Source organism: Mastigoproctus giganteus, chromosome 10 (assembly GCF_048544385.1).
Source record: "Mastigoproctus giganteus isolate SK-2022 chromosome 10, ASM4854438v1, whole genome shotgun sequence".
Taxonomy (NCBI): Eukaryota; Metazoa; Arthropoda; class Arachnida; order Uropygi; family Thelyphonidae; genus Mastigoproctus; species Mastigoproctus giganteus.
The window spans coordinates 8681890-8707404 of NC_143584.1; the positions used below are offsets into that span (position 1 = coordinate 8681890).

At 36.8% G+C, this 25515-nt stretch overlaps 1 protein-coding gene across 1 annotated transcript in view; it reads left to right on the forward strand.

Moving 5' to 3' along the window:
- The window catches only part of LOC150078672 (uncharacterized), a 292422-nt gene that overhangs the window by 60678 nt on the left and 206229 nt on the right, over positions 1-25515 (forward strand). The window contains exon 2 of the mRNA XM_090382317.1: positions 23656-23842. Within this exon, the coding sequence (XP_090238443.1) occupies positions 23656-23842 (187 nt within the window). The remainder of the gene's footprint in view (positions 1-23655; positions 23843-25515) is intronic.

The window sequence follows — 25515 nt, forward strand, 5'->3', positions numbered from 1 at the left end:
GTACTGAGTGATGACTAGACTTCGGATAAATGCATATAACGCAAATATTACAAGCAATATACTTGATCATTTTTTAAAATGTTGATCTCAGAACTACGTAACAAGTCACTGTACTGCGAGAAAATTTCACTGATCGTGGGAAATGTTTTAATGTTGTTTTGCTATTCATTTTCAAGCTATCGACTCCATCAAATGAAAAGATTTCGTTAAATATGCCAAAAATGCAATCTGTAAAAGAGCGTTAAGTGATCTGTGACAGCGTTATAGTCAGATACGGGTTATAATATATGAACAGCATTATAGCGAACCCGTTATAACAGGGGCCTGCTGTACATATTTATTTTATATTTATATTTTAAAATTAAAATTATAATTAAATATTATTTAATTGCATGGTTGGTGTTGAGTGTGTTATTATGAATGTGAACTTTCCCAACCTCGTAGGCCTTTTTGAAGATAAAGTATAAGGTATTACACCTGGGAAACAGTAATCCCAAAATAACTTATTCACTTGGTGGAGTTCAACTAAACCCAGTACTGGAGGAAAGGGACTTGGGTGTTACGATACGGTCAGACATGAAATTCTCCGAGCATTGTAAACAGGTTGCAAGGAAGGCCCATGGTGTCCTATCGATGATCTATCGAACTTTTGCAAGTAGAGATAGGGAAGTGATAATCACATTATATAAGGCTTTTGTTAGACCACACTTGGAATACTGTGTTCAAGTATGGAGACCGCACCTAAAGAAAGACATCAAGCTTCTTGAAAGGGTGCAAAGAAGTGGGAGTAACTTGCCTGTTGAGATCGGCAAAAGGGTGTCCTTATGAAGAAAGACTTCGAATATGTGGGTTGCAGAGTTTGGAAACTAGACATCTTAGTGGAGATTTGATCGAGGTGTTTAAGGCTCTGAGAGGCATCAGTAAAATGAATGAGGACAAAATTTTCAAGATTATAAATGATGCTAGAACTAGGGGATATAAATTCAAGTTACGGGGGGGAAATGTTTAGATTGGACTGTAGAAATTTTTATTTTAGCCAGCGAGTTATAAATTACTGGAATAAGTTGCCTACATAGGAGGTAGAGGCCATCATTTTGGGTCAGCCTCTACCACCCATGTAAGCAACTAAGGTCACTCAAATTCAAAGGTCATCTGGATAGTACCCTCGGGTGAGGGAAGCGCATAGGATGATAGGTTTAATTTCCTTTTCTTTTATTAATTATTATTATTATTTTTTTATCATTGTTATATTCGGGTTTTTTTTTTTGCTGGTGCAGCATAAGCCATAGGCTTTCATGCACCATGCGGCCATTACTAATATTAAAAATACCAATACATACCTAGTATCCAGAATATGCGCCTTTCGCAGCATGCACCACAGCCAGCCTCCTTGTGAGGGACTCAATATGTCCACCGAAAGTTGCTACGGGTATCTGTGACCATGCAGACTGCAGTGCACCCCGGAGTTCCTGTAGGTTCCTTGGTGGAGGATCCATCCGTCTGATGTGTCGCTCAAGGTGGTCCCATAGATTTTCAAATTGGTTAAGATCTGGGGAAATTTGGTGGACAAGGGAGTAGCTTGAAGTTTTCGTCATGCTCCTCAAACCAATCAAGGACAATTCTGGCTACATGGCATGGCGCATTGTCTTGCTGATAGATACCATCGCCCTCAGGGAACACGGTCAACACGTATGGGTGTACCTGATCGCCGAGATCGATAGGTAACCATTTGCATTCTGGGTGCCCTTCAGAGGTATCAGCGGACCCAAGCCATGCCATGAAAACATTTCCCAGACCATAATGCCGCCCCCACCAGCCTGCCTTCTGCCAACAATCGTGTCTGGATGTCTGTTCTCGGAGGTTTCACGCCTAATACGCCACTGTCTACTTTCACTTTGTGGAGCAGAAACCATGACTCATCGGAGAAGGCCACCTGTTGCCACTCAGCTGGTGTTCAGTGTCAGTATTGCTGTGCAAACTGATGGTGTTGTTTGCGATGAATGGCCGTAAGCATGGGCACTGTCACCAAGCATCTGCTCCGGAGCCCAATGGGCAACAAGGTTTGCTGCACTATCATGTTGGAGACCTTTCTGGTGTAACCATGGTTCATTTGGATGGCCGGTTGAGCAACAGTAGCGTGCCGATCGGTCCTGACCAGCTGTTTCAGCCGACGTTCACCTCTGGGATCAATGGTGCATGTGACTTCAAGTCATCAAAACTGTCCCATTTGTCACTGCAGCACATGAGCATTTCGCAAAGTTTGCTGTTCTGGGAATGGTGGCACCTCTGGCCCGATAGCCGATGATCATTCCTTTTTCCAGGTCTGATAGGTTGTCCATGACAGAGGCTGTTACTGTGTTCATGGATGCTGAACATCAAGCCTTATATGCTTGCGGTGTGTGAACTTCTGTATAGCAAATTTTTCTATTATTTTTGAATTGCTGTCAGTTGTGCAATCATTTTGTAAGAAAGTACATATTTTCCTCTGATTTAAGTGATGAGGCACTGCACTTTCTGTGTATTAAAGAAGTATTGATGGAAGAACTTCATATACAATTAGATAAAAGTGAATACAATAATTTTCTAGAGAAACTAAAATATTAATTCAATTGATGAAAGGTGTGCAGATTTTAAAAAAAAATAGGAAAATTAATACAACTCCTCATCTGTTCATTTTCACTTGAACCATATGGGGGAATGGTCTCATGAGCCAGCAAAATAGTTTACAAGTAATAAAGCTGCACTGCAATTAGAAATGACTGATTTTCAAACATTTTGCTTTGAAAAAAAAAAAAATAATGAATTGAGTGATTTGCAACAGTTGGGGAAAATATATGCAACATGAAAAGTATCCTGAAATAAGGAAACTGTGTACTCAGTTATGTACAGTGTTCAGATCAACATGTATATGTGAATCAACGTTTTCAAAAAATGAACCATATTAAGAACAAGTTTTACTCTCAGCTAATGAATGATCATCTGCAAAATTTGTTTCAAATATCAAGTACAAGGTTTGTTCCAGATTTTACAATAATTGTTTTAGAAAAAAAAATGTTATTTTTTCTCATATGTACAGGCATACCTCGAATAAAGAATAGGATGCGTTCCACGAAATTACTTCGTTCAGCAGCCGACCGGGCTAGCCGAGTGGGTAAAGTACCTGCCCGGCAACCCAAAGGTCGCGGGTTCGATTCCCGCCTCGGGCTTGGATCAAAGTACTGCAAAAACCTTAGGAGGTGCAATATGGCCACAGAAGCCGATGCGCCAACAACTACCAAATCAAAAAAAAAAAAAAAAAAAAACTTCGTTAAGCGAAACTTCGTTTTCAGAGGTAAAAATACTATGGCCAGAATAGGGATATGTTCCTACGTAAAGAAAATGAAAAGCTTTTTTTTCGAACAAAGAAAAGTTTTATTAAATAAACATTCAACTTACATACAAAGTGAAATCACATTTTAAAATATGAGTCTAAAGTTGATTGCTTATGCTTTTTTTCTCTTTCATTTAACAATTGTCTATACGGAGTTATTGCATTTAACACTGATCGCTTAACAATAAAACTTCTTCCTAAATCAGGATCATTTTCACTAAAAAAATTTAAACGTTTTCAATGTCATTTAAGCAGCTTTTTAAATCTTTGTTTGTTAACACTTTTTCGGCAGGAACTTCTTTAACTTCGTCTTCATTATCTTTGTCTTCGTTGCTAACAAGGTTTTCTAAATCTTCCACTGAAAATCATCATCTTCTGCATTCAATAAATTTCTAACATCCTCTTCATCGACATTTTCGAAACCTATTGGTTGAGCCATCTGGATAACTTCATTTCCAATTTCTTGGATGCTATTTTCTTCTTTTAGTACAACTTCTGGCCATATTTTGCGCCAAACTCCATTTAAGCATTTCTTATTGACTTCTTTCCAAGAACTATCAATGTTTTCAATTGCCTTTTTAATGGTGTAGTTTTTCCAAAAGGTTTTAACTGTGATTTCCTCTTTATCCTCTAGTTCAGTTAAATTGCTTAATGTTTGACGCAGATAATAAGCTTTAAATGATGCTATCACTCCCTGATCCAATGGTTGAATCAAAGAAGTTGTGTTTGCTGGAAGAAACACAACTTTGACAGGAATGCATGTGTCCAACGTGTTAAGATCAGTAGGATGTCTCGGAGCATTGTCTAACAACAAAAGAGCTTTTTCTTCAAAGTTGTTTTTTTGACAATACCGTTTTACTTCAGAACAAAAGTGGTTAACAAACCAATCAGTAAATAACTCCTTGGTAACCCACGCTTTTCTATTTGCTTTCCATATTACAGGTAAATTCATTTTTATGTTACCTTTTAACGCCCTCGGATTTTCTGAATGGTAAACTAATAACAATTTTAATTTATAATCGCCAGAGGCATTCAATCGAAAGAGTAACATTAAACGGTCTTTGGCTGCTTTGAACCCAGCAGCTGGTTTTTCTTCAATAGAAATGAAACTTTTTGTTGGTAGCCGTTTCCAGAACATACCGCTTTCGTCAACACTGAACACCAAATTTGGTGGAAAATTTTCACGTTCAATTATTTCCTTTAGTTTTTCTGAAAACTTATTTGCGGCTTCTCCTGTTAATTTTACACTATGAACCCTGGCCCGTTTTTTAAATTTCTCGAACCAACCACGAGAAGCCCAAAAGGTTTCCGTAATTTCGTCAGTTTGTTTAGATTTCAGGTGATTAAACTGGAATATTTTTTTTTTTTTTTTTTTTTTTTTTATGTTAAATGGGGCTTGAAATTGCGGACTTCGTTATATCGAAGCTTCCTTATCAGAGGTAACGTTAACCGAGGTATGCCTGTATATGTACATAAATTTTAACGTATCTAGTAATTACATAAATAAATACATACAGATTCATCTAATGTTAGACGATTTATTAATTTTATTTTAATTTCAAACATGCGGACCATGATAAAATATTGTTCCTAATACGCGCCACGATAAGATTTTTCTTCTAATATGGACTGCAATGAAAACTAATTGGTGACCCCTGTTCTTAAGGGGTGGGGGAAGGTAAAGTTACATGGCTAGGGTGCCATTTGTTGTGTCATTACGATGGCATCTGTGGCTCCTGAGGGGATGCCCCTGTGTATCCTACCCTGTCAAACTGGGTTAGAATAATCCTGTGTATCAAATCAGTGAGCCATCAGTAAGATCCAGTGGAAGCTCAAACCGCTGTGAAGACATGCTCAGTGGAATGTCAAATTGGGTAGAAGGTTTAGTTAAAGATTTGTATAATCCAGTAGTAGGTCAGTTAGTGGTTATCTATCTGGGGGAAACCAAGTTTGGTATTGTGCCCTAGAAGGGCATTGATATTCAATGCTTGTAAGGTATTTTTAGACATTGTTCTCCTTCTTCTAAAGATGTGAATTGGGTGAAAGCAAAATAATTTTCCTCATTGATGAAAAGGTGCTGTGGACTATGGGACATATCACGAGTCTTGTTTATTGAAATACTGCATAGCACACCATCAAATTGGGGGCAGGTGTACAGCAAATGCTCCTAGTCTTCTCTCTGTCTACAACTGCAGTGGGATCTACAGTTAAACCCAGTGATATCAACTTAGTAATAGCTTTACAGTGCAAGGAAGCTAGAATGCTTTTGCTGCACTGTATGGCTGAACATATGGCCGGAAAAAAAAAAATAGAGATTAGATAAGAAAATACAAATTATTTGCTTCCCTCCTTGCATAGGTCACCTTGACCTTTAAATTTAATCAAACTAGGAGTTTAACCTGCCCCGGAAGGCAAATTGTCTTAATGATCAACGACTCGCTGGCTAAAAGAAAACTTCCTATAATCTAGTCTAAACCTCTTCCCTCGTATTTTAAATTTATGCCCGAGTTCTGGAATTCTCTATAACAGTGAAAATTCTGTATCTGTTCATTTTACTAACCCCTCGCAGAGCCTTATAGAACTCTGAGGTGCTTGGTTGCCAAGCTTTTGTAGCCCACATATTCAAGAAGTCTTTCCTCATATGGTCACCCATTTGCTGACCTCACCATGCGAGTTGTCTGTCTTTGGACCTTTCAAGAAGTTCGTCTTTTTTCAGATGCGGTCTCCATACTTTAGCATTAGTATAAGTAGAGGCATATGAGCAAGAAAGCAAGCTTATACAGCATCAGCCAAAAATAAAAAACTGCTCCCTCATGTGTGAAATCTGAGCAAGAGGAAGAATCCCATCAGCATTCAGCTTGCTCAAACCATTTAAGGCCTTATACACTTCAGTGAGATCACCTCACAGCTGCCTAGTCTGCAGACATTGCAATTTGCAGAACTTAAGTTGTTCTTGGTAAGAGCAACTTTCTACCCCCCCTCCAATCTTGTTGCCCTTCTCTGTACCCTTTCCAGTAGCTGTACATCCTTCCTAAAATGAGGCCTTCCATACCTATGCAGTACTCAGGGTATGGCTTGACCCTTTATACAAGGAGATAATCACCTCCTTATCTCTGCTAGCAAAATTCCTGTATATCATTGAAAAAACTCCATGAGCTTCCCTGGCAGCTTGTCTGCATCGTTCAGAAAACTTCATTTTCAACACAGTTGGTAAGTTTGTCATTTGTCAATGTTAAACTTCAGTTGCTATCTCTCAGCCCATCTGCCCAGCTTTCCTGGATCCTGCTGCAGTAGCGTGCTGGCATTACTATCATTAACAATCCAGCCAACCTTTGTATTGTCTGAAAACTTGGCCGTTAAGCTTGACATACCCTAATCACTGTCATTGATAAATATAGAAAACAACAATGGGCCCAACACCGAACCCTGGGGGACTCCACTAATAACACTAATCCACAAAGAGCAAGGTCCACTGATCAGCACTGTCCATCTTTTCCCACTGAACCATCCCTTTATCTATAGCAGCAGCTTGCCCTTAATGCCATACTTCTCCAAGTTTTACAAAATCTTCCATGTGCCAAAGCATCAAAAGCTTTCCTGAAATTCAAGTATGTGATATCAAAATTTTTTTGCATCCAGTTCCTTTGTGACCACATCATAGTATCCCGTCAGAGTGGTCAGACAAGACTTCTCCTTAAGAAACCCATGCCATGCCATGTCTGAACTATAACTTCAGTCTTGTTTAGATGATCGTGTAATGCTTCTTTAACCAGTGCAATGCTCCATAATTTTACCCAGAACAGAAGTTAAACCAACAAGTCTGTAATCACTTGTCACCCTTTGAACTCCCTTTGTGAATAGGGGATACATCTCCAGTCTGTGGGGACCTTCCTTGAATCAAAGAATGCTCTCATAATTATGGCTAAGGGTTTGTTTACCTCTTTTGCTGTCTCCTTTAATAACTGGACTGATTCCATCCACCCCAAGTGCCTTTCTTGTGTTTAACTTCAACAATTTTTCCTCCACTTTGCTTCAGTTATTACAAAATTTTTTTTAGCTCCCTGCTAGCGCTTAAACTTCTGACATTCCCCACCTTAAATAACTCCTCATGTGTGACTGTAGATGCAAAATACTCATTCTATTCATCAGTTACCCGACTAGGATCATCAACAGTCAAACCATCGATATCAAGTGGACTAATCCAATTTATTCCCCCTCCTTCTAGAGCCTACAGAAGTAAAGAACACTGCCATTTTTCTTTGCATCCTTTGCCATATATTTCTCGTAATCTGCCTTTGCTTGTCTAACCTCCTCTGTGACTTGATTACAGACTAGCTCATATCTACCATAAGCATGTGTCACCTAACACTTTATATGCATCCCATGCCTTTCTCTTCTCTGCCACAGGTCTCATTAGTTTGTGTGATATCCATTTAGGTCTAAATCTTGAACAGTATTTCTTAGTTAGTATGAAAAGCCTAGTAGCTTCCAAGATTAATTTTCTGAAGGCTTCCTATTTAGAATTTGGTGTTAACATCATCAGTTGGATCCCACTGTATAGAATTAAAAACTCTCTGAGACCACTGTAGTCACCTTTTATGAAAGCAGAAACCTTTCCCTTTACCCTTGATGGTAGTTACATCTTTAAGTCCGGTTTCCACTCTTTCCAAAACCATGTTGGAATGCCAAACGTGCAGCAGTAAGAAAGGCTCAAAAAAGCCATGGGGGATATTTTGTCGTTATGCCACCATGGATAATCTAATCACTTTCAAACGGGCATCACAAAAGCATGTTACATTAGACATCAGAGTCTGAAAGAATCGTGGATCTGCTTCACATCTTCCATCACCTAAGCTCTTCTGGGATCAATTCTGGAAAATGAAGGGCAGATACACATCACATGCTACATTGATCCTGGAGCATAATGGATGTGCAATTGCGAACATCTATGGGGGACATTTGCTAAAGTGTCTGCTGAAACATCTTATGCCCCTGAGTTTCTGGCTTTCAAAGAAAAACAGCATTTGAAGCTGTCCTCAAACAACTCTGCGGCCTACAATCAGCCTTTCATATGGTTGGAATTGAAAGTGGCACTATCTCAAATGCTTGCAAGTGCCGTCAGGACAGATGACATTCATTATGAGATGATTTTATGTTTTGGAATGAATCTAATGGATCGGCTGCTCCTTCTGTACAACAGGATCTATCTTGGATATGAATTTCCAGACTCCTGGCATAAGGTAATTGTGCTTGCCTTTCCCAAGCTGGGAAGGTTCCAAAAATTCTGACCAATTACCATCCAACTGCTTTGACAAGCTGTCTGTGCAAAATCCTGGAAAGGATGGTCAATTCCTGCCTCATGTGGTACTTAGAAGCAAATGACCTCCTTTCTGGAATTCATTGTGACTTCTTAAAGAACAGGTCAACACTCGACCATTTAATAAGATTGGAAACATCTATCCGAGATGCATTTTCCTCAAATGCAAGGACCTGGTGTCGACATTCTTTGATATGGAAAAAGCATGCAATGTGGCTTGGAAATTTGGAATTTTAAAAGATATCTATATCTTTGGTTTTTAGTGGTTATATAGCTCTTTTTATTAAAATTTTTTTGTTGAACTATACATTCCAAGTCCGTGTGGGGCTTTTATTTCTTTCGACCTTTCTGTCAAGAAGGTATTCCCCAAGGGTCACTTCTTAGTGTTACGTTTTTTTGCTATGAAAGTTAATTCTATTACCGAACAACTTCCAACTGTAAACAGTGCCCTCTTCATTGATGACTTTAGCATCTTTTCACAGTCATGCAACATGAGGGTTATTGGAAGGCAATTGCAAAATGCTGTTGACCATGTCAACTCTTGGGCAATGAGTAATGTTTCAGGTTATCATCTCAGAAGACCGTTTGTGTACACTTTTGTTTCAAAGAGAACCTTCACCCTGAATCCGAACTCAAACTCGGACAAAACATCATTCTAGTAGCACCGGAGACAAAATTCATGGGGCTCATATTTGATAATAAGTTAACATTTTTATCACACATCCGTCAACTACGGACAAAGTGCACAATGGGGCTGAATCTCTTGTGCTCCATCTCCTCTAATAACTGGGGGAGCGGACTGTTGAATTTCTCTGCCTCTTTCGTGCACTTGTCTGATCGAAATTAGATTGTGTCCCAAGTATACCCTTCAGCTAGAGAAACAGTGTACTGCAGTGGTTACACCCAATTCACCATCAAGCCATCTGCACTGCTACTGGAGCATTTAGGACATCTCCTGTCAAAGCAAATGAACCCACCTTTGTTGCTTCGATGAAAGCAGTCATCACTCAAATATATACTTTTAAACTGAAGCCCCTGTCAGACAATCCTATGTGGACATCCGTTTTCCAGTCATGATGGGAAAATCTCTGTAACAGCCATCAGGCCGCCAACTGCCCCTTTGGTATTCTTGTCCAAAAGCTGCTCAAAGAACTGAACATTACTGTAGACAATGTCACCAAGGCAGCCCTTCCACCCTGGCATGCCTGCTTTCCATTAAGCAACTTTTCTCTTATTAACGGGTAAAACAGCTACAGTTTTTCCATGCTACAAATATCTGAGAAGATTCCTTTCGATTACAGTATATACACAGCAAGCTCTGGACTACATAAAAACTAATAAATGTCAAAGGTGTACGGTGTACACAGATTCTTTAAGTGCATTACAGGCTCTAACAATAAGATACAATCCTTATCCTGTCCTGTCCAGTGTTCAGCAGAAATTGCATTTTCTTGCTGAATATACATTTGACATCTGCTTCTACTGTATCCCGAGCCACATTGGATCAGCAGATCTGCAATATCTGCTGATTTAGCAGATATTGCAGCCAGATCAGCACAATCCCAAAGAAATCACACCCTGATGGTTCCATTGCCCCAGAGGTTCACATCTGGTGAGTATGGGCTTGGCACACCCAGGGTCCTGAGCTGGATAACATCATTCTTCTCTCTCTTGGTGATTCCTTTCTACTTCTGTCAATCTCTCTCTCTCTCAGGGTAGCCCGGGAATTTTTTTTTTTTTTTTTTTTTTTTTGCTGGTGCAGCATAAGCCTTAGGCTTCCTTGCACCATATGACTAATAATAATATACAGACTACAGGCAAGTGATATGAAGCATACTACACTCCCAATGGCAACAATCATGTCATGGACAAGCCACCAACAAGTTGTATCACGTTATGCCTGTAATCCAAACATGGCAGTATAGTCTGCACAGGAACTGTAAAGAGGAAGTTGTTCTTGCCCCCCCCCCCCCGCATAGGACATAGCCATCTTACACATGATTTTCTGCTGAGGACGGATGACCCTCCTATGTGTGAGGATTGTGACGCACCTTCTTAACAATTAAACATATTTTAACCAAATGTCCACATTTTAGACATGAATGGAGCGTATCGTTTACCTCTTTTAACTATCTGACTGAGCCCTATACACTTAGTATATGTATGGAAAACCTGTTCTTGACATAATGACCAATTTTAATGGTTCACTGTTATCTTTTATCACTTCTCTATCTTTTACTGATTTTAATTACTGTTTGGTATTAAATTACCGTTGTTGGAGCATTATAGCCTCTGCTGCTGATGTGCCAGCAAACATTAAACCGACCAGCCAACATCTTTAAGTAAATCCTACATCAGTACACTGTAATCACTGCCACTGAGTGATTCCTTTATCTGCAGATACTTAATGCATGAATAATCACTGCTGATAATCAGATCAAGAGTATTACTATCCCTCTTGCTGCCCCTCGAACACACTGCTGCAGAAAACAAATCCAATAAATCCACAATCTTGCTAGTGTACGAGTGACCAACCCACACATTTCAGTCAATATCTGGGAGGTTAAAATCCCCCATTATATAAGACACTCCGACTCACCGGCCCGCTCTCTCTTTACAGTTGTTCATTGTACTCATCAGAGTCATTAGGCCTATAACACACTCCTACCCTCATTTTTGCTTTCCTAGTGCTTATGTCACACCAAACTGACCCAACATTGCACTGTCCATCCATGTCAACTGGATTCACTGCCTTAGATTTCGTTTCTTAACTAACAGCATAACCCCTCCTCCCTTCCTATTCTGTCTGTCCTTTCTGTACACATTTCACTCCCCAAATCCAAATTGTGCATTCCTTACATTTGTGTGACACCATCTCTGATAATCCAACAATATCCGCCCTTGATCCCTCCACCAGCATGTCAAACTCATCAAATTCATTCACCATACTCCGAGCACTGGTGCACATGAAAGTACAGTCAGTCCTCGTATAGCACGATAGTTGTGTTCCTAGAAACCCTCGTGCAATGCAAAATCTTGCAATATAAACAGACTATAGGAAAAATAGGGTTAGGTGCCGACCTCCCAAGATTGAACACACATTTGTAACCAAAACATTACCAAAAACAATAAATTATTGTAATAAAATATTGCTAATGCTTTTGCTTCTATCGTAAGCAAAATTGTTTTTGTTTGAATTTCTATCCAAACATATAACAGCCGTTCCGTCTCTTCCAATTCTTTGTGTCTTAATCTAATGGATTTTAATTACACTTTTGAGTTGTTCCTGCAATGAAAGTTTTTATTTTCTCTGCATTCTTTCTAATTCTCGGCGTTGCCTCATTTAGGCCTGTAGCACGTGCAATATCACATGGTCTTTCATTTCGCTCAAAGCATTTCACAAATTCATATTTTTTCTCTATTGACAGAGGTGGACTGGCCATAAGCCTTACCGGGGAAACCCCGGTGGGCCGGTGTGATTTTTTGGCAATGAATGCTAGTATGAGGCCACTACAAATTTTTGACCCAGTCTGCCTCTGTTTATCGATATTGCTTTTCTTTTTCTCTTTGAATCTGTAGTGTCTTCACCAGGATGCTTCCTTTTAAGTATTTTACTCATTTTAAGGAATAAAGCACAATCACAAAATGAGGAGGCATACACAAACAAAGCTGCACACATGTAGCAACTGAATAAACAACACTGTAAAGGCAGAGACACACTATTAACACCTCACATTTTACTGAAACACATTTCTGGGGGTTACTACCATAAAACAATAAAAACAATTTCCAGTTGCGTTCCTGCTAGTGGAATCTGTTATAAATTTGCTAGTGAACTCGATCTAATTGCATTTGCGATAATACCGATAGCTGGAATTGTGTGGGTTTTTACGTTATTATGGTGAAATGTGTTTCCACTTCACTGATATAAAAAACATAAATACATTTTCAGAATCTTCTCTTCATTCCTATTGTGTTGCATTCAGTTGGGGTGATTCCGCGTTTGACTGCCATTTCTTGTAAACACAAAAGCGAATCGTGGCTTAGCGAATTCGGTTCGTGTTATATACGATATCATTCCCCTATTTATAAATCGTGTATGATCGAATTTGTGTAGTGTAAACACGTGTTATACGAGGACTGACTGTATACATTCACCTGATCCTACTCTTAGTTACCCTAACACATTCCATGTATTCACCCACTCCGTGATGACTCCCAGTAGTTCTTGAAATCCTCAGCAACTTGCCTTCCAGGCTGCTGCTCATTCCAACAGAAGCAGTGCAAGAATCCCTTTTACCTCTGCCAGTGGCTACTGTTAATGTATTAGTCTGTGTATCCCCCCCCCCCAGCTAGCAGTTTTTTAACCTACCTAACACTGCCTCAGTTGCACCAGCAAATATTCTTGCACCCTTTCTATTTAAGTGTATCCCATCCCTGTAAAAGTAGTCTTTTCTGTTAACAAATTACTTTGCCGTACTTGAACCGAGTATTCCAGATGTGGTCTTACAATTGTATTATACAGTGGGACTGTGACTTGCATATCTCTATAGGATAATTTTCGATAAATCATTGATAGGACACACCACAGCTTTTTTTGCTGCCTGTTTACACCGCTCAGAAGGCTTCATATTTGCTTGTATTGTACCAAATGTGTAATTTATTTGGAGGTTGCTATTCCCCAAGTTGCTATTCCCCTATTTACTACATTAAAAATAGCTGCCACTTTTTCTGACCATTGTTCAAGTCATCCTGAAGGAGTGCTGCTTGGTACTGATCATTAACTTCTCTACTAATCTTTACGTCATCTGAAAATTTTGATATTAAGCCTTCTAGCCCATCATTGATGTCATTTATGAAAATCAGAAACCATAGTGGTCCAAGAATGGTGTATTCTTGATGATGGTGTATCAGGCTTAATGTCCAAGTTTGCAGACGATACAAAGGTTGGCAGGGTTGTTAAGGACACTACTGATACTATGCTGCTGCAACAGGATCTGGAAAGGTTGAGCAGATGGGCTGAGAGGTGGCAAATGAAGTTTAACATTGACAAATGTAAAGTACTACATATGGGAAACAGTAACCCCAGATCAACGTATCAACTCTGTGGTACTACGCTGACAGTGGTAGAGAATGAAAAGGACCTGGGGGTAATTGTGCAGGCAGATATGAAGTTCTCTGAGCAGTGCAGACGAGATGCAAGAGTAGCTCATGGTGTCTTGTCAATGATATACAGGAATATTTCTAGCAGGGACAGGGATGTGATTATTCCCTTGTATAAGGCATTGGTCAGGCCACACCTTGAGTATTGTATACAGGTCTGGAGGCCTCATTTTAAGAAGGATGTAGAGCTGTTGGAACGAGTACAGAGAAGGGCAACAAGATTAGTGAATGGAACAAAGGGTTGCTCTTACGAAGAAAGGCTTAAGTTTTGCAAATTACAGAGCCTGGAGACTAGGCATCGCCGAGGTGATCTAATAGAGGTGTATAAGGCTTTGAATGGCTTGAGCATGCTCAATACCGATGGGATTCTTCCTCTTGCTCAGAATAATCACCTGAGAGGACATAAATTCAAATTGAGGAAGGACGGATGTCGGATAGATGTGCGGAAATTTGCCTTTAGCCAGCGGGCAGTTGGTTTGCGGAATAGACTTCCATCGCTTGTTGTTGAAGTTGATAGCCTAAACAAATTTAAGGCTCAGCTGGACAGGTATTTCGAACGAATGGAGGGGTGAAATGGGAGTAGTGGTTGTTTTTTTTTTTTTTTGGCTGATGCTGAATAAGCTTGCTTTCTTGCATCATATGCCTCTACTAATGCTAATGCTAAGAACTGATCCCTGGGGTACCCCACTTCTGACTTTACACCATTCTGAAGAATATCCATTAATCACAACCTTCTGTTCTGCCCCGCAACAACCCTGTAACCCTAACATGTTTCAGATTATAGAATAATATCTGATGACAGTCAAAAGACTTGCTAAAATCCAAATAAACTATGTTGAAATTATTCCCTACATCCAGCTCATGAGTAACTAACTGTGTCAAAATTAGTTAAACATGATTTTCCCTTAACAAAAACATGTTATGCATTTTTCACAATGTTATATCTATCTAAATAAATAAATTTTCTGTTTATACTCAATGATCACATGGTCAGAGGAGTTCACAAGACAGAGAGAATACAAGAAACAGCACCGTACTATGCAGTCATGGGCTTGGACCCCAGTCACTCAAGGCACGTGTACATATGCACCCTCATGTCTGACCACTCAGTTACAGTCCAGTGTCCAAATGTTCCTGGATTGCACTTTAATCATTGTTTCTAAAATTTTCCATACCACTGAAGTCTTGCCCCTAATTCCACACTGCTCCAATTTGCATAGCAGTCTTTTATATGGAACACTATCTTTTCTGAGTCATTATTGTCCCTTAACAAATCCATGCTATGACTGCAGTATAATTGCATTCCTGTCTAGATGGTTCTCCATTACTTCTTTAACTAGTGACTCCTTAATTTTCCCTGAAACAGAAGTCAAGCTAATAGATCTAATAGTAGTTATTCATGTCACTCTTTAGATATGTAATAGATAAACTTTTTATTTTAGTATGTTTTTGGCCTAATATCTGTACTAGTAATATATAAAACTTCACATTGGTAACTCAAGACGAAAAAATTACAGAGAGGCATTACTTATGGACTGACCCATGTATAGGAAATAGGAGTTTGTCTTTAATAGCATGTATTATTGTAATATCCTATTCATGATATGCTATTATTGTCATTTCTATACATGCTGTTTATCAACATGGTATCACCAACTGTTCCTGTGACACGTATAAAAAATCTTATGGGAATCCATAATGTTTTTTATATGATGATTGAGTGGTTGAGAACTGTTCCTGTGTGATGGTATCACTAACAGTTTCACATGGTACCATTAATTGTTCTGGGTATCTAATGTAAGGTAGCACTTGAATGCAGGTTCAGCTCCACTAGTATAAAGCACATAACCATATCTTCTTATTCATACATATTTCTTTATATTTCCATCTTATATAAACATGTTCCTGTCAATATAGTAATAATATTGGCCATATAGTGCAAGGGAGAACCAGATGTTTCCCATGGGTATCAGTGCAGCAGGCCCCCTTAGAAATTCCTTGGGTTGTGTGACTCAGCTGCTATTTCAGTGATTAACATCTCGTTAGTCTTGCGGTGGTTACTACACCTGAGATACCTCACAGGTTTAGTGCAGAAAACGCCTTTGTACAAAAATTTTTTGAGTTCAAATTACTGAAACTTTCTTTATCTCTTTCTAAATAAAGCTGTTTTACTTAGTTACCAGTTTTGGAAGTAAAATTGTATTTCACTGCATTATTATGTCTAAAAAGTGGACTAGTTCATGGTCCACTTTTTAGACTTATTTTGGTTAGTGGTTGAGCTACATCCTACAGGTGTCCTCCCCCAAATTATATCTGGTGTGTGTGTATGTTTTTGGTTCAAGGTTAAATGATTAAACACACACACCAGATATAATTTGGGGGAGGACACCTGTAGGATGTCTTGCCCCCCCACAAAACAAATTTTGTCTGGTGTTGTGCAAGTGGGTAGTTTGAATAAATTTAACGAAGATTAAACATACATTAAATATTAGACAAATTATTAGAGGAAATAGGCAAATAACATTATTTTTTGGCTGATGATGTGTAGGCATGCTTCATTGCATCATTTGCTTCTACTGATATATTTATTTTAATATTTATATGCTTACGCATATAAATATGCACATACATAATTTTGAAGCTTAACTGTGCACACAATTTGAAAGAAAGTGGAAGTGACTAATAATTTCATGTTTGTATTTTGTGTAACGCTTTTTTTTTTTTTTTTTTCAATTTTGAACAAAATTAATAGAAGTTTTGCTTCATTGAAACTAAAAAAAAAGTATAAAATTAATAGAAGCAAAACTATTAATTTTATACATTTTATATGTATAAAAAACATGTTTAACTTTTCAAATTTTTCATTAAAAAATTTTTCTTACAATAATTAATGCAATCTATTAATAAAAAAAAAAAAAAAAAACAGAAGTTGCTCATGTCAGCGGTAGCATGGCCACTGCAATATATAATTATGTCCCTTGGTTTTAGTATCATTTAAAAATGAAAATTCCCATTACATTTTACCATTCGTGAGCCTTTTAAACCTCAATTAGATTCCCCCCTTAAGGTTCCTAGTTAGTAAGTTCCATAGCTGAAATATTCAGCCTCTCCTTATATGGGAGCGTGTTAGCGTGGCAAACCAGTCATGCTGCCCATCTTTGGATGGGTTCTGACGGGTTTTGAAACATCTATACGCGTTCATAAATGAATTCGTATATACAGACTTTTCTGTATATGTCAATTTTATTTCCACTACATAGCAGAATTTCGCTTAGGTAATTTCCTCACTTTTGTAGTTGGTAAATTGGGGAACAAACTCCTATAGCACATTTCACTATTTTAAAAAAGTTTCAAAATAGTCAGAACTCATAAATTTTAATGGTTACCATTTGTTAGATTCAAAGCCATGTCAAGATTTTTAAATGGCCAGAGACAAACAAGAAAATACTGCTCCCTTCTCACTGCATGTAAAGACCCCATTAATTCATTTTAACCCCACATTATATGAAAAGGCCCATTGGTATCATTCATTTCACTGCCATTGAGAACTGGCATCCAGAAACAATCACTTTCAGACTTCAGTCTTAAAATAGTGTGAACAGCAATGTGTGTCTTGTGAGCAGTGCCACCTTAAGAATAAAGCCTGATCACTGCGTTTTGACATCATAAGCGGGCCATAAGTACACAAAGCTACATCGCTGCACAGAATTGAGGAAAGCGAAAGCAAGAGTTGAATGTAAATCTACTTTATTTTCTGTGCATAATGGAAAGAAAGCTAATGTATGTTGCAAGGGACAATATGAAAAAAACAATAAATAAATTACAGTTTTGTTACTTAAGTGTTATAATTTTTTTTTAATCATAACATTCTGAAAAAATGAAAACAGCACATTTTATAGTTAACTATTTTATTAAATTTTGAATGTTTTACATGTAATTTGTAATCCAACATTGTATACATTTATTCATTAAATTTAATAATTTGATTACTATAGTTGAACAGATTATTTTACTTTAAATTTTGTTCTTTTTCAATGTTTGAAGTTTACATTTGTGTTTTTAATATCATTTTTTTTTACAATAATTGAGCAAAATATTGATAATAGTATTAATTAGCAAATTTAAAATTATTTCTCTGAAATACTTTTTCTATTAATTGAATTATTATCACTTACAACTGCTACAACATTATAACCAATTTTCTCCAAACCCCAAATTTTTTCTAAAACTGAATGTAAAAAACTGAAAAAAAAAAAATATAAATGACATTTTGTAATTTGACAGTAAGCTTTGAATCATAAATACATAAGCACCTGTAGCTACGTCAGTACTATCAAATGAATTTCCAAGTACACTTCCACCTTTGTAATCAGTATAAGGTTTCAGATGAATTTCATCGATCATTAAACAAATTTTGCATTCTGAAGAATTTAAAAAGGCCAATTTCTGTTTAGCATACATCAGAAAATGATTCACTTGCTGGTCATCTGGAATTTTTGCATTTAGAGAAGAGCAGGGCCTAGAAATAGTACTTGGATGATGGAGAAGTAGGAATTCAGAATGCTCTAGAAATTTGTAGGTATGTGGAGATATTGAAAACATCAAAGATGAAAATATTAATACTTCGGCAGAATATCTGTATGCATTCTTTTCATGTTGTAACAAATGTAATTGTTTGCATATGAATTTAAACACTGATGCTCTCTTGCTATTAGTCTCCCAGAAGGCCGCCGTAGCCTAGTGGTCAGGCGCGCGGGTGCATAAGTACACGTGCCTTGAGTGACCGGGGTTCTAGCCCGTGACTGCTGAATACGGTGCTGTTTCATGTATTCTGGCTATCTTGGAACTCCTCTGACCGTTTGGTCGTCCCGGAGTATAAACAGAAAATTTATTATTATTTATTTATTAATTCAGTAAACTACAAGCAGCGTTTAAAACAAAAGAAATATTAACATCACTGCTGTTGGCAATTACTGGTATCTGTTCTAAGATGTCAGTAATCTGATTGAAACTATTCATCTTCATAGGAAGTTTCAATGACTTTTGACTTGGCAAAATTATTAATTTTAGCACTCTGTACAAATATCAACAATGTCAAATCTTCACTAATCACGATTGAATAGGTAATGGAAGATGTTGGCTGAAATATTACAATATAAAAACATAATACAAGTTATTTTTTGAAATAACTTGCCAGCATCAGGTACTATACGTCTATTCAGGCACTCTGCTAGTTGTGCAAATGTATGAAATTCTCGAGCTTTTTCATAATCATATTTACTTTTAATACTATTTTCCAGGGCTTTTTCAAAATTTTTTTTTCCTTCTAATTTTCACTTCTTTTTTGGGACTGTCTTTTGTAAATGCCCGTGATGACAAGTAACTTGGACAGTTCGGAAATTGTGATGGAACAGCTGCAAGAATTAATTTTGAATGCTTGAAATCTATGGTGATTCTCTTGTTTTCCCCGTCAAATTTAGATGTCCATCTAAACTATCTGGAATGGCTCGAAATGAATCTCACATACCTGTAACAATATGAAATATATAAATAAAATGTTATGCTCTCTTCCAAATTTCACTTTACTTATTAGCATCTCATAGATAATTGTTATTAGCTTTTACAACTAAGGATAACTCAGTCCAGGTACACAGGCCTGTGGTTTATCAAAGGTTGCATATAATCACACTTTGTGTATTTATCTGCATTGACAGTTTCAATAAATAAAATAAACATTACATATTGTACAAATATTGAGATTTTTTGATTTCTTAAACTAACATGCACTTTTCTTTACTGTATCCAGTACATGAAATGAATATTTTATACAGGTAGTTCCTGACTTTATGAGTTAATTCGTTCCTAGCGTGCGCTTGTACGAGTTAATTCGTTCCTAGCGAAAACTCATAAAGCGGGAATTTATATCCCATAGACCTAATGTTAAAAATAGGGGTTACGTTCTCAACAATGAAATTAGTTAGCTAATTAATTTGCTTAAACAATGATCGATTTATCCAAAGAAATGAAAACGTAGCCTGTAAAATCAAGCAAATTATAATAATCAAGAAATTATGACTTAAATGTTAAAGAATATTTATTCTTCATCATCAACTAAATGCACACTCGATCACTCATTGGCTCGGCACGTGTTGATTTGTTGCACAAGGAGTCGTCTTCTTCAGAAATGCTTTAAGAGGCATTTGTTTCCAAGATAATCTTCTCTTTTCTTCATAAATTTCAATAGCATGCATAAGCATTTTTTAATGGAATGCACAAATTGCAACTAACACGATTTGCGCGTAGTAACAAGTTTACGAAGCTTGGAAAAAAAAAAAAAAAAAAAAAGGAACGAAGAGAATATTCTGAAAATTTTTTTTTTTTAAGCGATTGAAGATTTCAGTAAAGGGAGAACACATTTCACCATAATAACGTAAAAAAAACCACAATTCCAGCTATCGGTATTTTCACGAACGCAATAACATCCAGCTTACTACCTGCTTATAATTGCTTGCACTAACAGAAAAGCCCAATAACTTGGAAAATGCAAATTTTTTTATGGTCGTGACCTCCAGAAACGTCTTTAGAAAAATATCACAAAGCCGTTCACAATTAGTTCTTATAACAGAACATATGATTACGATGAGAGTGTAGTGCATTTTAATGATTTGAATTGGTAACTAATACAACTTACACTATAAAAACGACTTTTTTAGAGTTATATAGCAAAAATTTCAACTTTCGAGGTCGTGGAACGAATTACCAAAAAACGATGTTATTGGGTTCACATTACGATATTTTCACGATACGATGGTGTGTCTGGAACGGATTAATATCATAAAGCGGGGTACACTGTGTTGTACAGCTACACGCATGGTTTGAAATGCAGTATTTATGAATGTTTGACATTCATTTTTTTTATATTAATGTTCATATTTTCGATTTTGTTGATACTTGGGGGGGGGGGGACTCGTAAAGCGGGAACTGCCTATATATAAATGAAACCACAAAAGCCGAAATTCTGACAAAATTTACTTCTATATTCTGACAAGAATATGTTTCATTTCCTTATGATAGCTAATTGCATGATTAGATAAACATACTATGGTATTGTTTTAAACATCTATAACAACCCTATTTAAGATAACTATTATTAATATACCACAAACTTATTTTAACAAAATTACCTTTGAATGTTCAGATGGCACAGTCTTTCCTTAGTATAGCTTTCAACCATTTGTTTGTGTCTGAAAGTACACAAACATGTGTACTTTCAGACCACCTTTATATTTTCCACGGCATCCAGGAACATTTTTCTAGGCATTATTAAAAATTTCAAAGCACTTTTAAGAGAAGAAACACAAACACAACAGCATCAATAACCAACAAAAGCAATACTACTAATGAACAAAGGCAACAAAAGGCTTAAGCTCTACTAGAACATAACTTTACCCCTCGGCCTACTTAGTACAATGGACTAGCCCACGGATGATGTAGTAAATTGACTTTATTCTTAAGGTGACATTGCTATGTGGCACTAAGTGTGAGGTCTTATTGGCATATCTCACCCCAGAATAATAAATGATTGTAGACAACTATTTTAATATATTTCTTAATGATAAATAAATACAATAATATAATAATTTGGAATTAAAAAAAAAAAAAAAAAAACACTTTTGTCAGAAAGTGTTTTTTTTTTTTTTTTTTATATATCATTCTGTTTCTCATAATTTACAGCTGAAAACCAATTTTAGATGACAATGTAATGGGCCAGTAATCTTTTAGTAATGTTTATAGTAAATTATAAACAAAAATGAGAATAATCATTCTTGTTGTTAATTTTTTATTTTAATTTTTAAACTCTTTGTCAACTCTGGATGGCATCCTTCATGCCTTTAGGCACCTTTGTGCTGTGTGAAATGGCATATGGTGGCACCATGGCCTGATTAGATATACAGCTGTGTATAATTTATTAAAAAACTGTGGTGTCCTCAATCTAAACTTTTCTGTCAGATTTGGAAATCTCACTTTAGGAAGGATATGGATATGCTAGAAAGGATGCAGAGAAAAGCAACAAGATTAGTTGTGGACATAAAAGAGTATTCTATGCTGTTTTGTCAATGATTTATTGAATGCTTCTTGTGGAGATAGGGAAATAAGTAAGTAGAGATAAAGAAGTAATCTTACAACTGCACTTGGAATGCTGTTTCCAAGTATTGAGATTACATCTGAAAAAAGACATTCAACTCCTTGAATGGGTCCAAAGATGGGCAAAATGTCTGGTGAGATTTGCAAAATCACCCATACGAGAAAAGACAATGCGAGTGCACGCACACTATAAGCTTGGCAACCAGGCACCTTAGAGGGAACCTGATTGAGGTCTGCATGACTATAGGCAAGGACAGTAAAATGAATGATGATGAAAATTGTCAGTTGTGATTCTAGAATTAGAGACCATAAATTTAAAAAATGGAGAAAGATATAGACTATATTGTAGGAAGTGATCTTTTGTTGTGAGTGATGATTACTGGAATCAGTTACTTCTCTGGTTAATTGGGGATGTTCAAAGGGTGGTGTTTTATTTATTATTGTGTGTGTGTGTGTGTCTAATGCTGCAAACACCTGTAGATTTCCTATTTGACTAATACTAATATGATGCAAGGGAGAGATTGATAAGTGTTTCTGAGACTAATCAATTAAGTAACATATTTTAGCTCTTCTGACATATGCCATTTATAGTCCTCATCTTCTAACTAATTTTTTTGAAGAATTGCAATAAAAATTTTGACTATAAGAATATAGCATACTATTTAAGTATTTAAAAATATATTACGTCTATGTACACACTGATATGTTGCAATATTCACTGATGGTAAAAATGGCAAATGGAAATGTTAAGGAATTAACTGTTTTAATAAAGTATAACTTAAAAGTAAATAAAATGTAAAAAGTTGAGTGCATGGCATTGTTATAATTCAAATGCAGAAATTTCAGGTGTTTGTTGATTATTTATTTGTGTGTGTGTAAATGAGCAGTTTATCAATAGAGACAATGAAAAGAGGCCTCTGAAAAACATCTGCACTGGGCATCCTGTTTCAGTGACTGGCTTCAGTTTTTTTTTTTTTTTTTTTTTTTCACTTTGGAAAGACATTATCCATGAGTTGACCTAAAATTACTAATAATGTTTTTAATTGAATAGTACCAATAAGAAGGCAAATCAGTTATTAAAAACTCGAGGCACCACTATTACAGTCATTTCAGGTCTTACTGGATCCACACCACTGCTGTGAGGCTACCTCACCAGTGGTGGCCCACTGGATCAGACTTGTGGAGAATGGCCTATTTTGCAACTTTGTATCAAAACAGTAAACATTCACCAGTTTAAAAGAAACATGCTAATGCTATTACCCACTATCTCTGAAGATCTGGCTAGGCCAGAATATACATGGTGAAGGTTCCTTGGTACTCTAAAAATTTTGTTGACTGTACTTTTCAAATTATAAAAAAATAACTGATGGAGATCAAAAGTGAATATCATGCTGCAGGAATATTTAAATTCACAATTGTGATTCTAATAGTTTAAATTCAAAAGTTTTATTTATTTTATTTAATTATTTTTTTATTTTTTGATGTTTGAAATACACCAGTATGCCAACTATATGGGTAAACCCAGTTTTCAGTTCTACTTTTCAATTTATTGAAAAATAGAATTGAAAACTGGGTTTACTGAAAACTATTGCATTTTCACATCAGCAAATGAATTTTTTTTATCCCTAATTGAAACTTGAACACTTAATTTTTTGTCTAGGCTATCCCTGATGGAATTCTACGAAACAAATGTGGTAACACAGTGTCCACAAGTATACCTTCAGCAGTTACATTGCCTAAATTGGTGACACAAACATCTATAACAACTGTTGCTGTTACTCCTACCACTACTACAACGTCACTTCATCAACAAGGAGATTCAAGTGTAAAAAGTACTACAGAAAGATGTAAGTAAATCTGTTCCTTTCACTATTAAATGGTATAAAGACTCAGTTTAGTGCATTTGAGAAAAATTTTGCTTTGGTATTAAACAACAGTTAGGCTGGACGTGTTAGATTGAACTTGAATGACTGACAACTGATAGGGCAGACTTGGTTTGCAACACAGGAACCCAGTTACAGGAGATGCCATTTTTCTCTCTCTTCTCTCTTTCTGACACACACACACACATTATTGTAGAAATCATGACAACTTATTTAGGAATAAATGACTAAATAAATTTTAGTTTATAATTTTATAAGTATTTCCAGCAAATTTTTGTAAACATTTGAAGCTATTATTATTTCTTATTCTCTTTAGAACAATGAAATCATTATAAATAACAAAAAAACTTATTTTTTGAATACAATAATGAAATTTTATTATTTATTTATTTTTTGTTGATCAATGAGATTGTTTTTCTATTCACTAATTTTTAAATCTCTGATTCAGGGAAGTTAAATTTAACTTTAATACATAGCATTAGTAAAGGCATATGATGCAAGAAAGCAAGCTTATTCAACATAAGCCAAAAAAAAAAAAAAAAAAAGCACAACCACTACTCCCATTTCACCCCTCCATTCGTTCGAAATACCTGTCCAGCTGAGCCTTAAATTTGTTTAGGCCATCAACTTCAACAAGTGATGGAAGTCTATTCCACAAACCAACTGCCCGCTGGCTAAAGGCAAATTTCCGCACATCTATCCGACACCCGTCCTTTCTCAATTTGAATTTATGCCCTCTCAGGTGATTATTCTGAGCAAGAGGAAGAATCCCATCGGCATTGAGCATGCTCAAGCCATTCAAAGCCTTATACACCTCTATCAGATCACCTCGCCGATGCCTAGTCTCCAGACTCTGTAATTTGCAAAACTTAAGCCTTTCTTCGTAAGAGCAACCCTTTGTTCCATTCACTAATCTTGTTGCCCTTGTCTGTACTCGTTCCAGCAGCTCTACATCCTTCTTGAAATGAGGTCTCCAGACCTGTATACAGTACAAGGTGTGGCCTGACCAATGCCTTATACAAGGGAATAATCACATCCCTATCCCTGCTAGAAAAATTCCTGTATATCATTGACAAGACACCATGAGCTACTCTTGCAGCTTGTCTGCACTGCTCAGAGAAGTTCATATCTGCCTGCACAATTACCCCCAGGTCCTTTTCATTCTCTACCACTGTCAGTGTAGTACCACAGACTTGATACGTTGATCTGGGGTTACTGTTTCCCATATGTAGTACTTTACATTTGTCAATGTTAAACTTCATTTGCCACCTCTCAGCCCATCTGCTCAACCTTTCCAGATCCTGTTGCAGCAGCATAGCATCAGTAGTGTCCTTAACAACCCTGCCAACCTTTGTATTGTCTGCAAACTTGGACATTAAGCTTGATATACCATCATCTATATCATTTATAAATACAGAAAACAACAATGGACCCAACACTGAACCCTGAGGAACTCCACTAATAACATTAGTCCACGTTGAGCAGTGTCCATTGATTACCACTCTCTGTCTTCTGCCACTCAACCATCCCTTTATCCATAGCAGCAATTTGCCTCCAATGCCACACTGTTGCAACAGTATCAGAAGTGCAACAGTATCAGAAGCCTTTCTAAGATCCAAATATATAATATCAAAGTT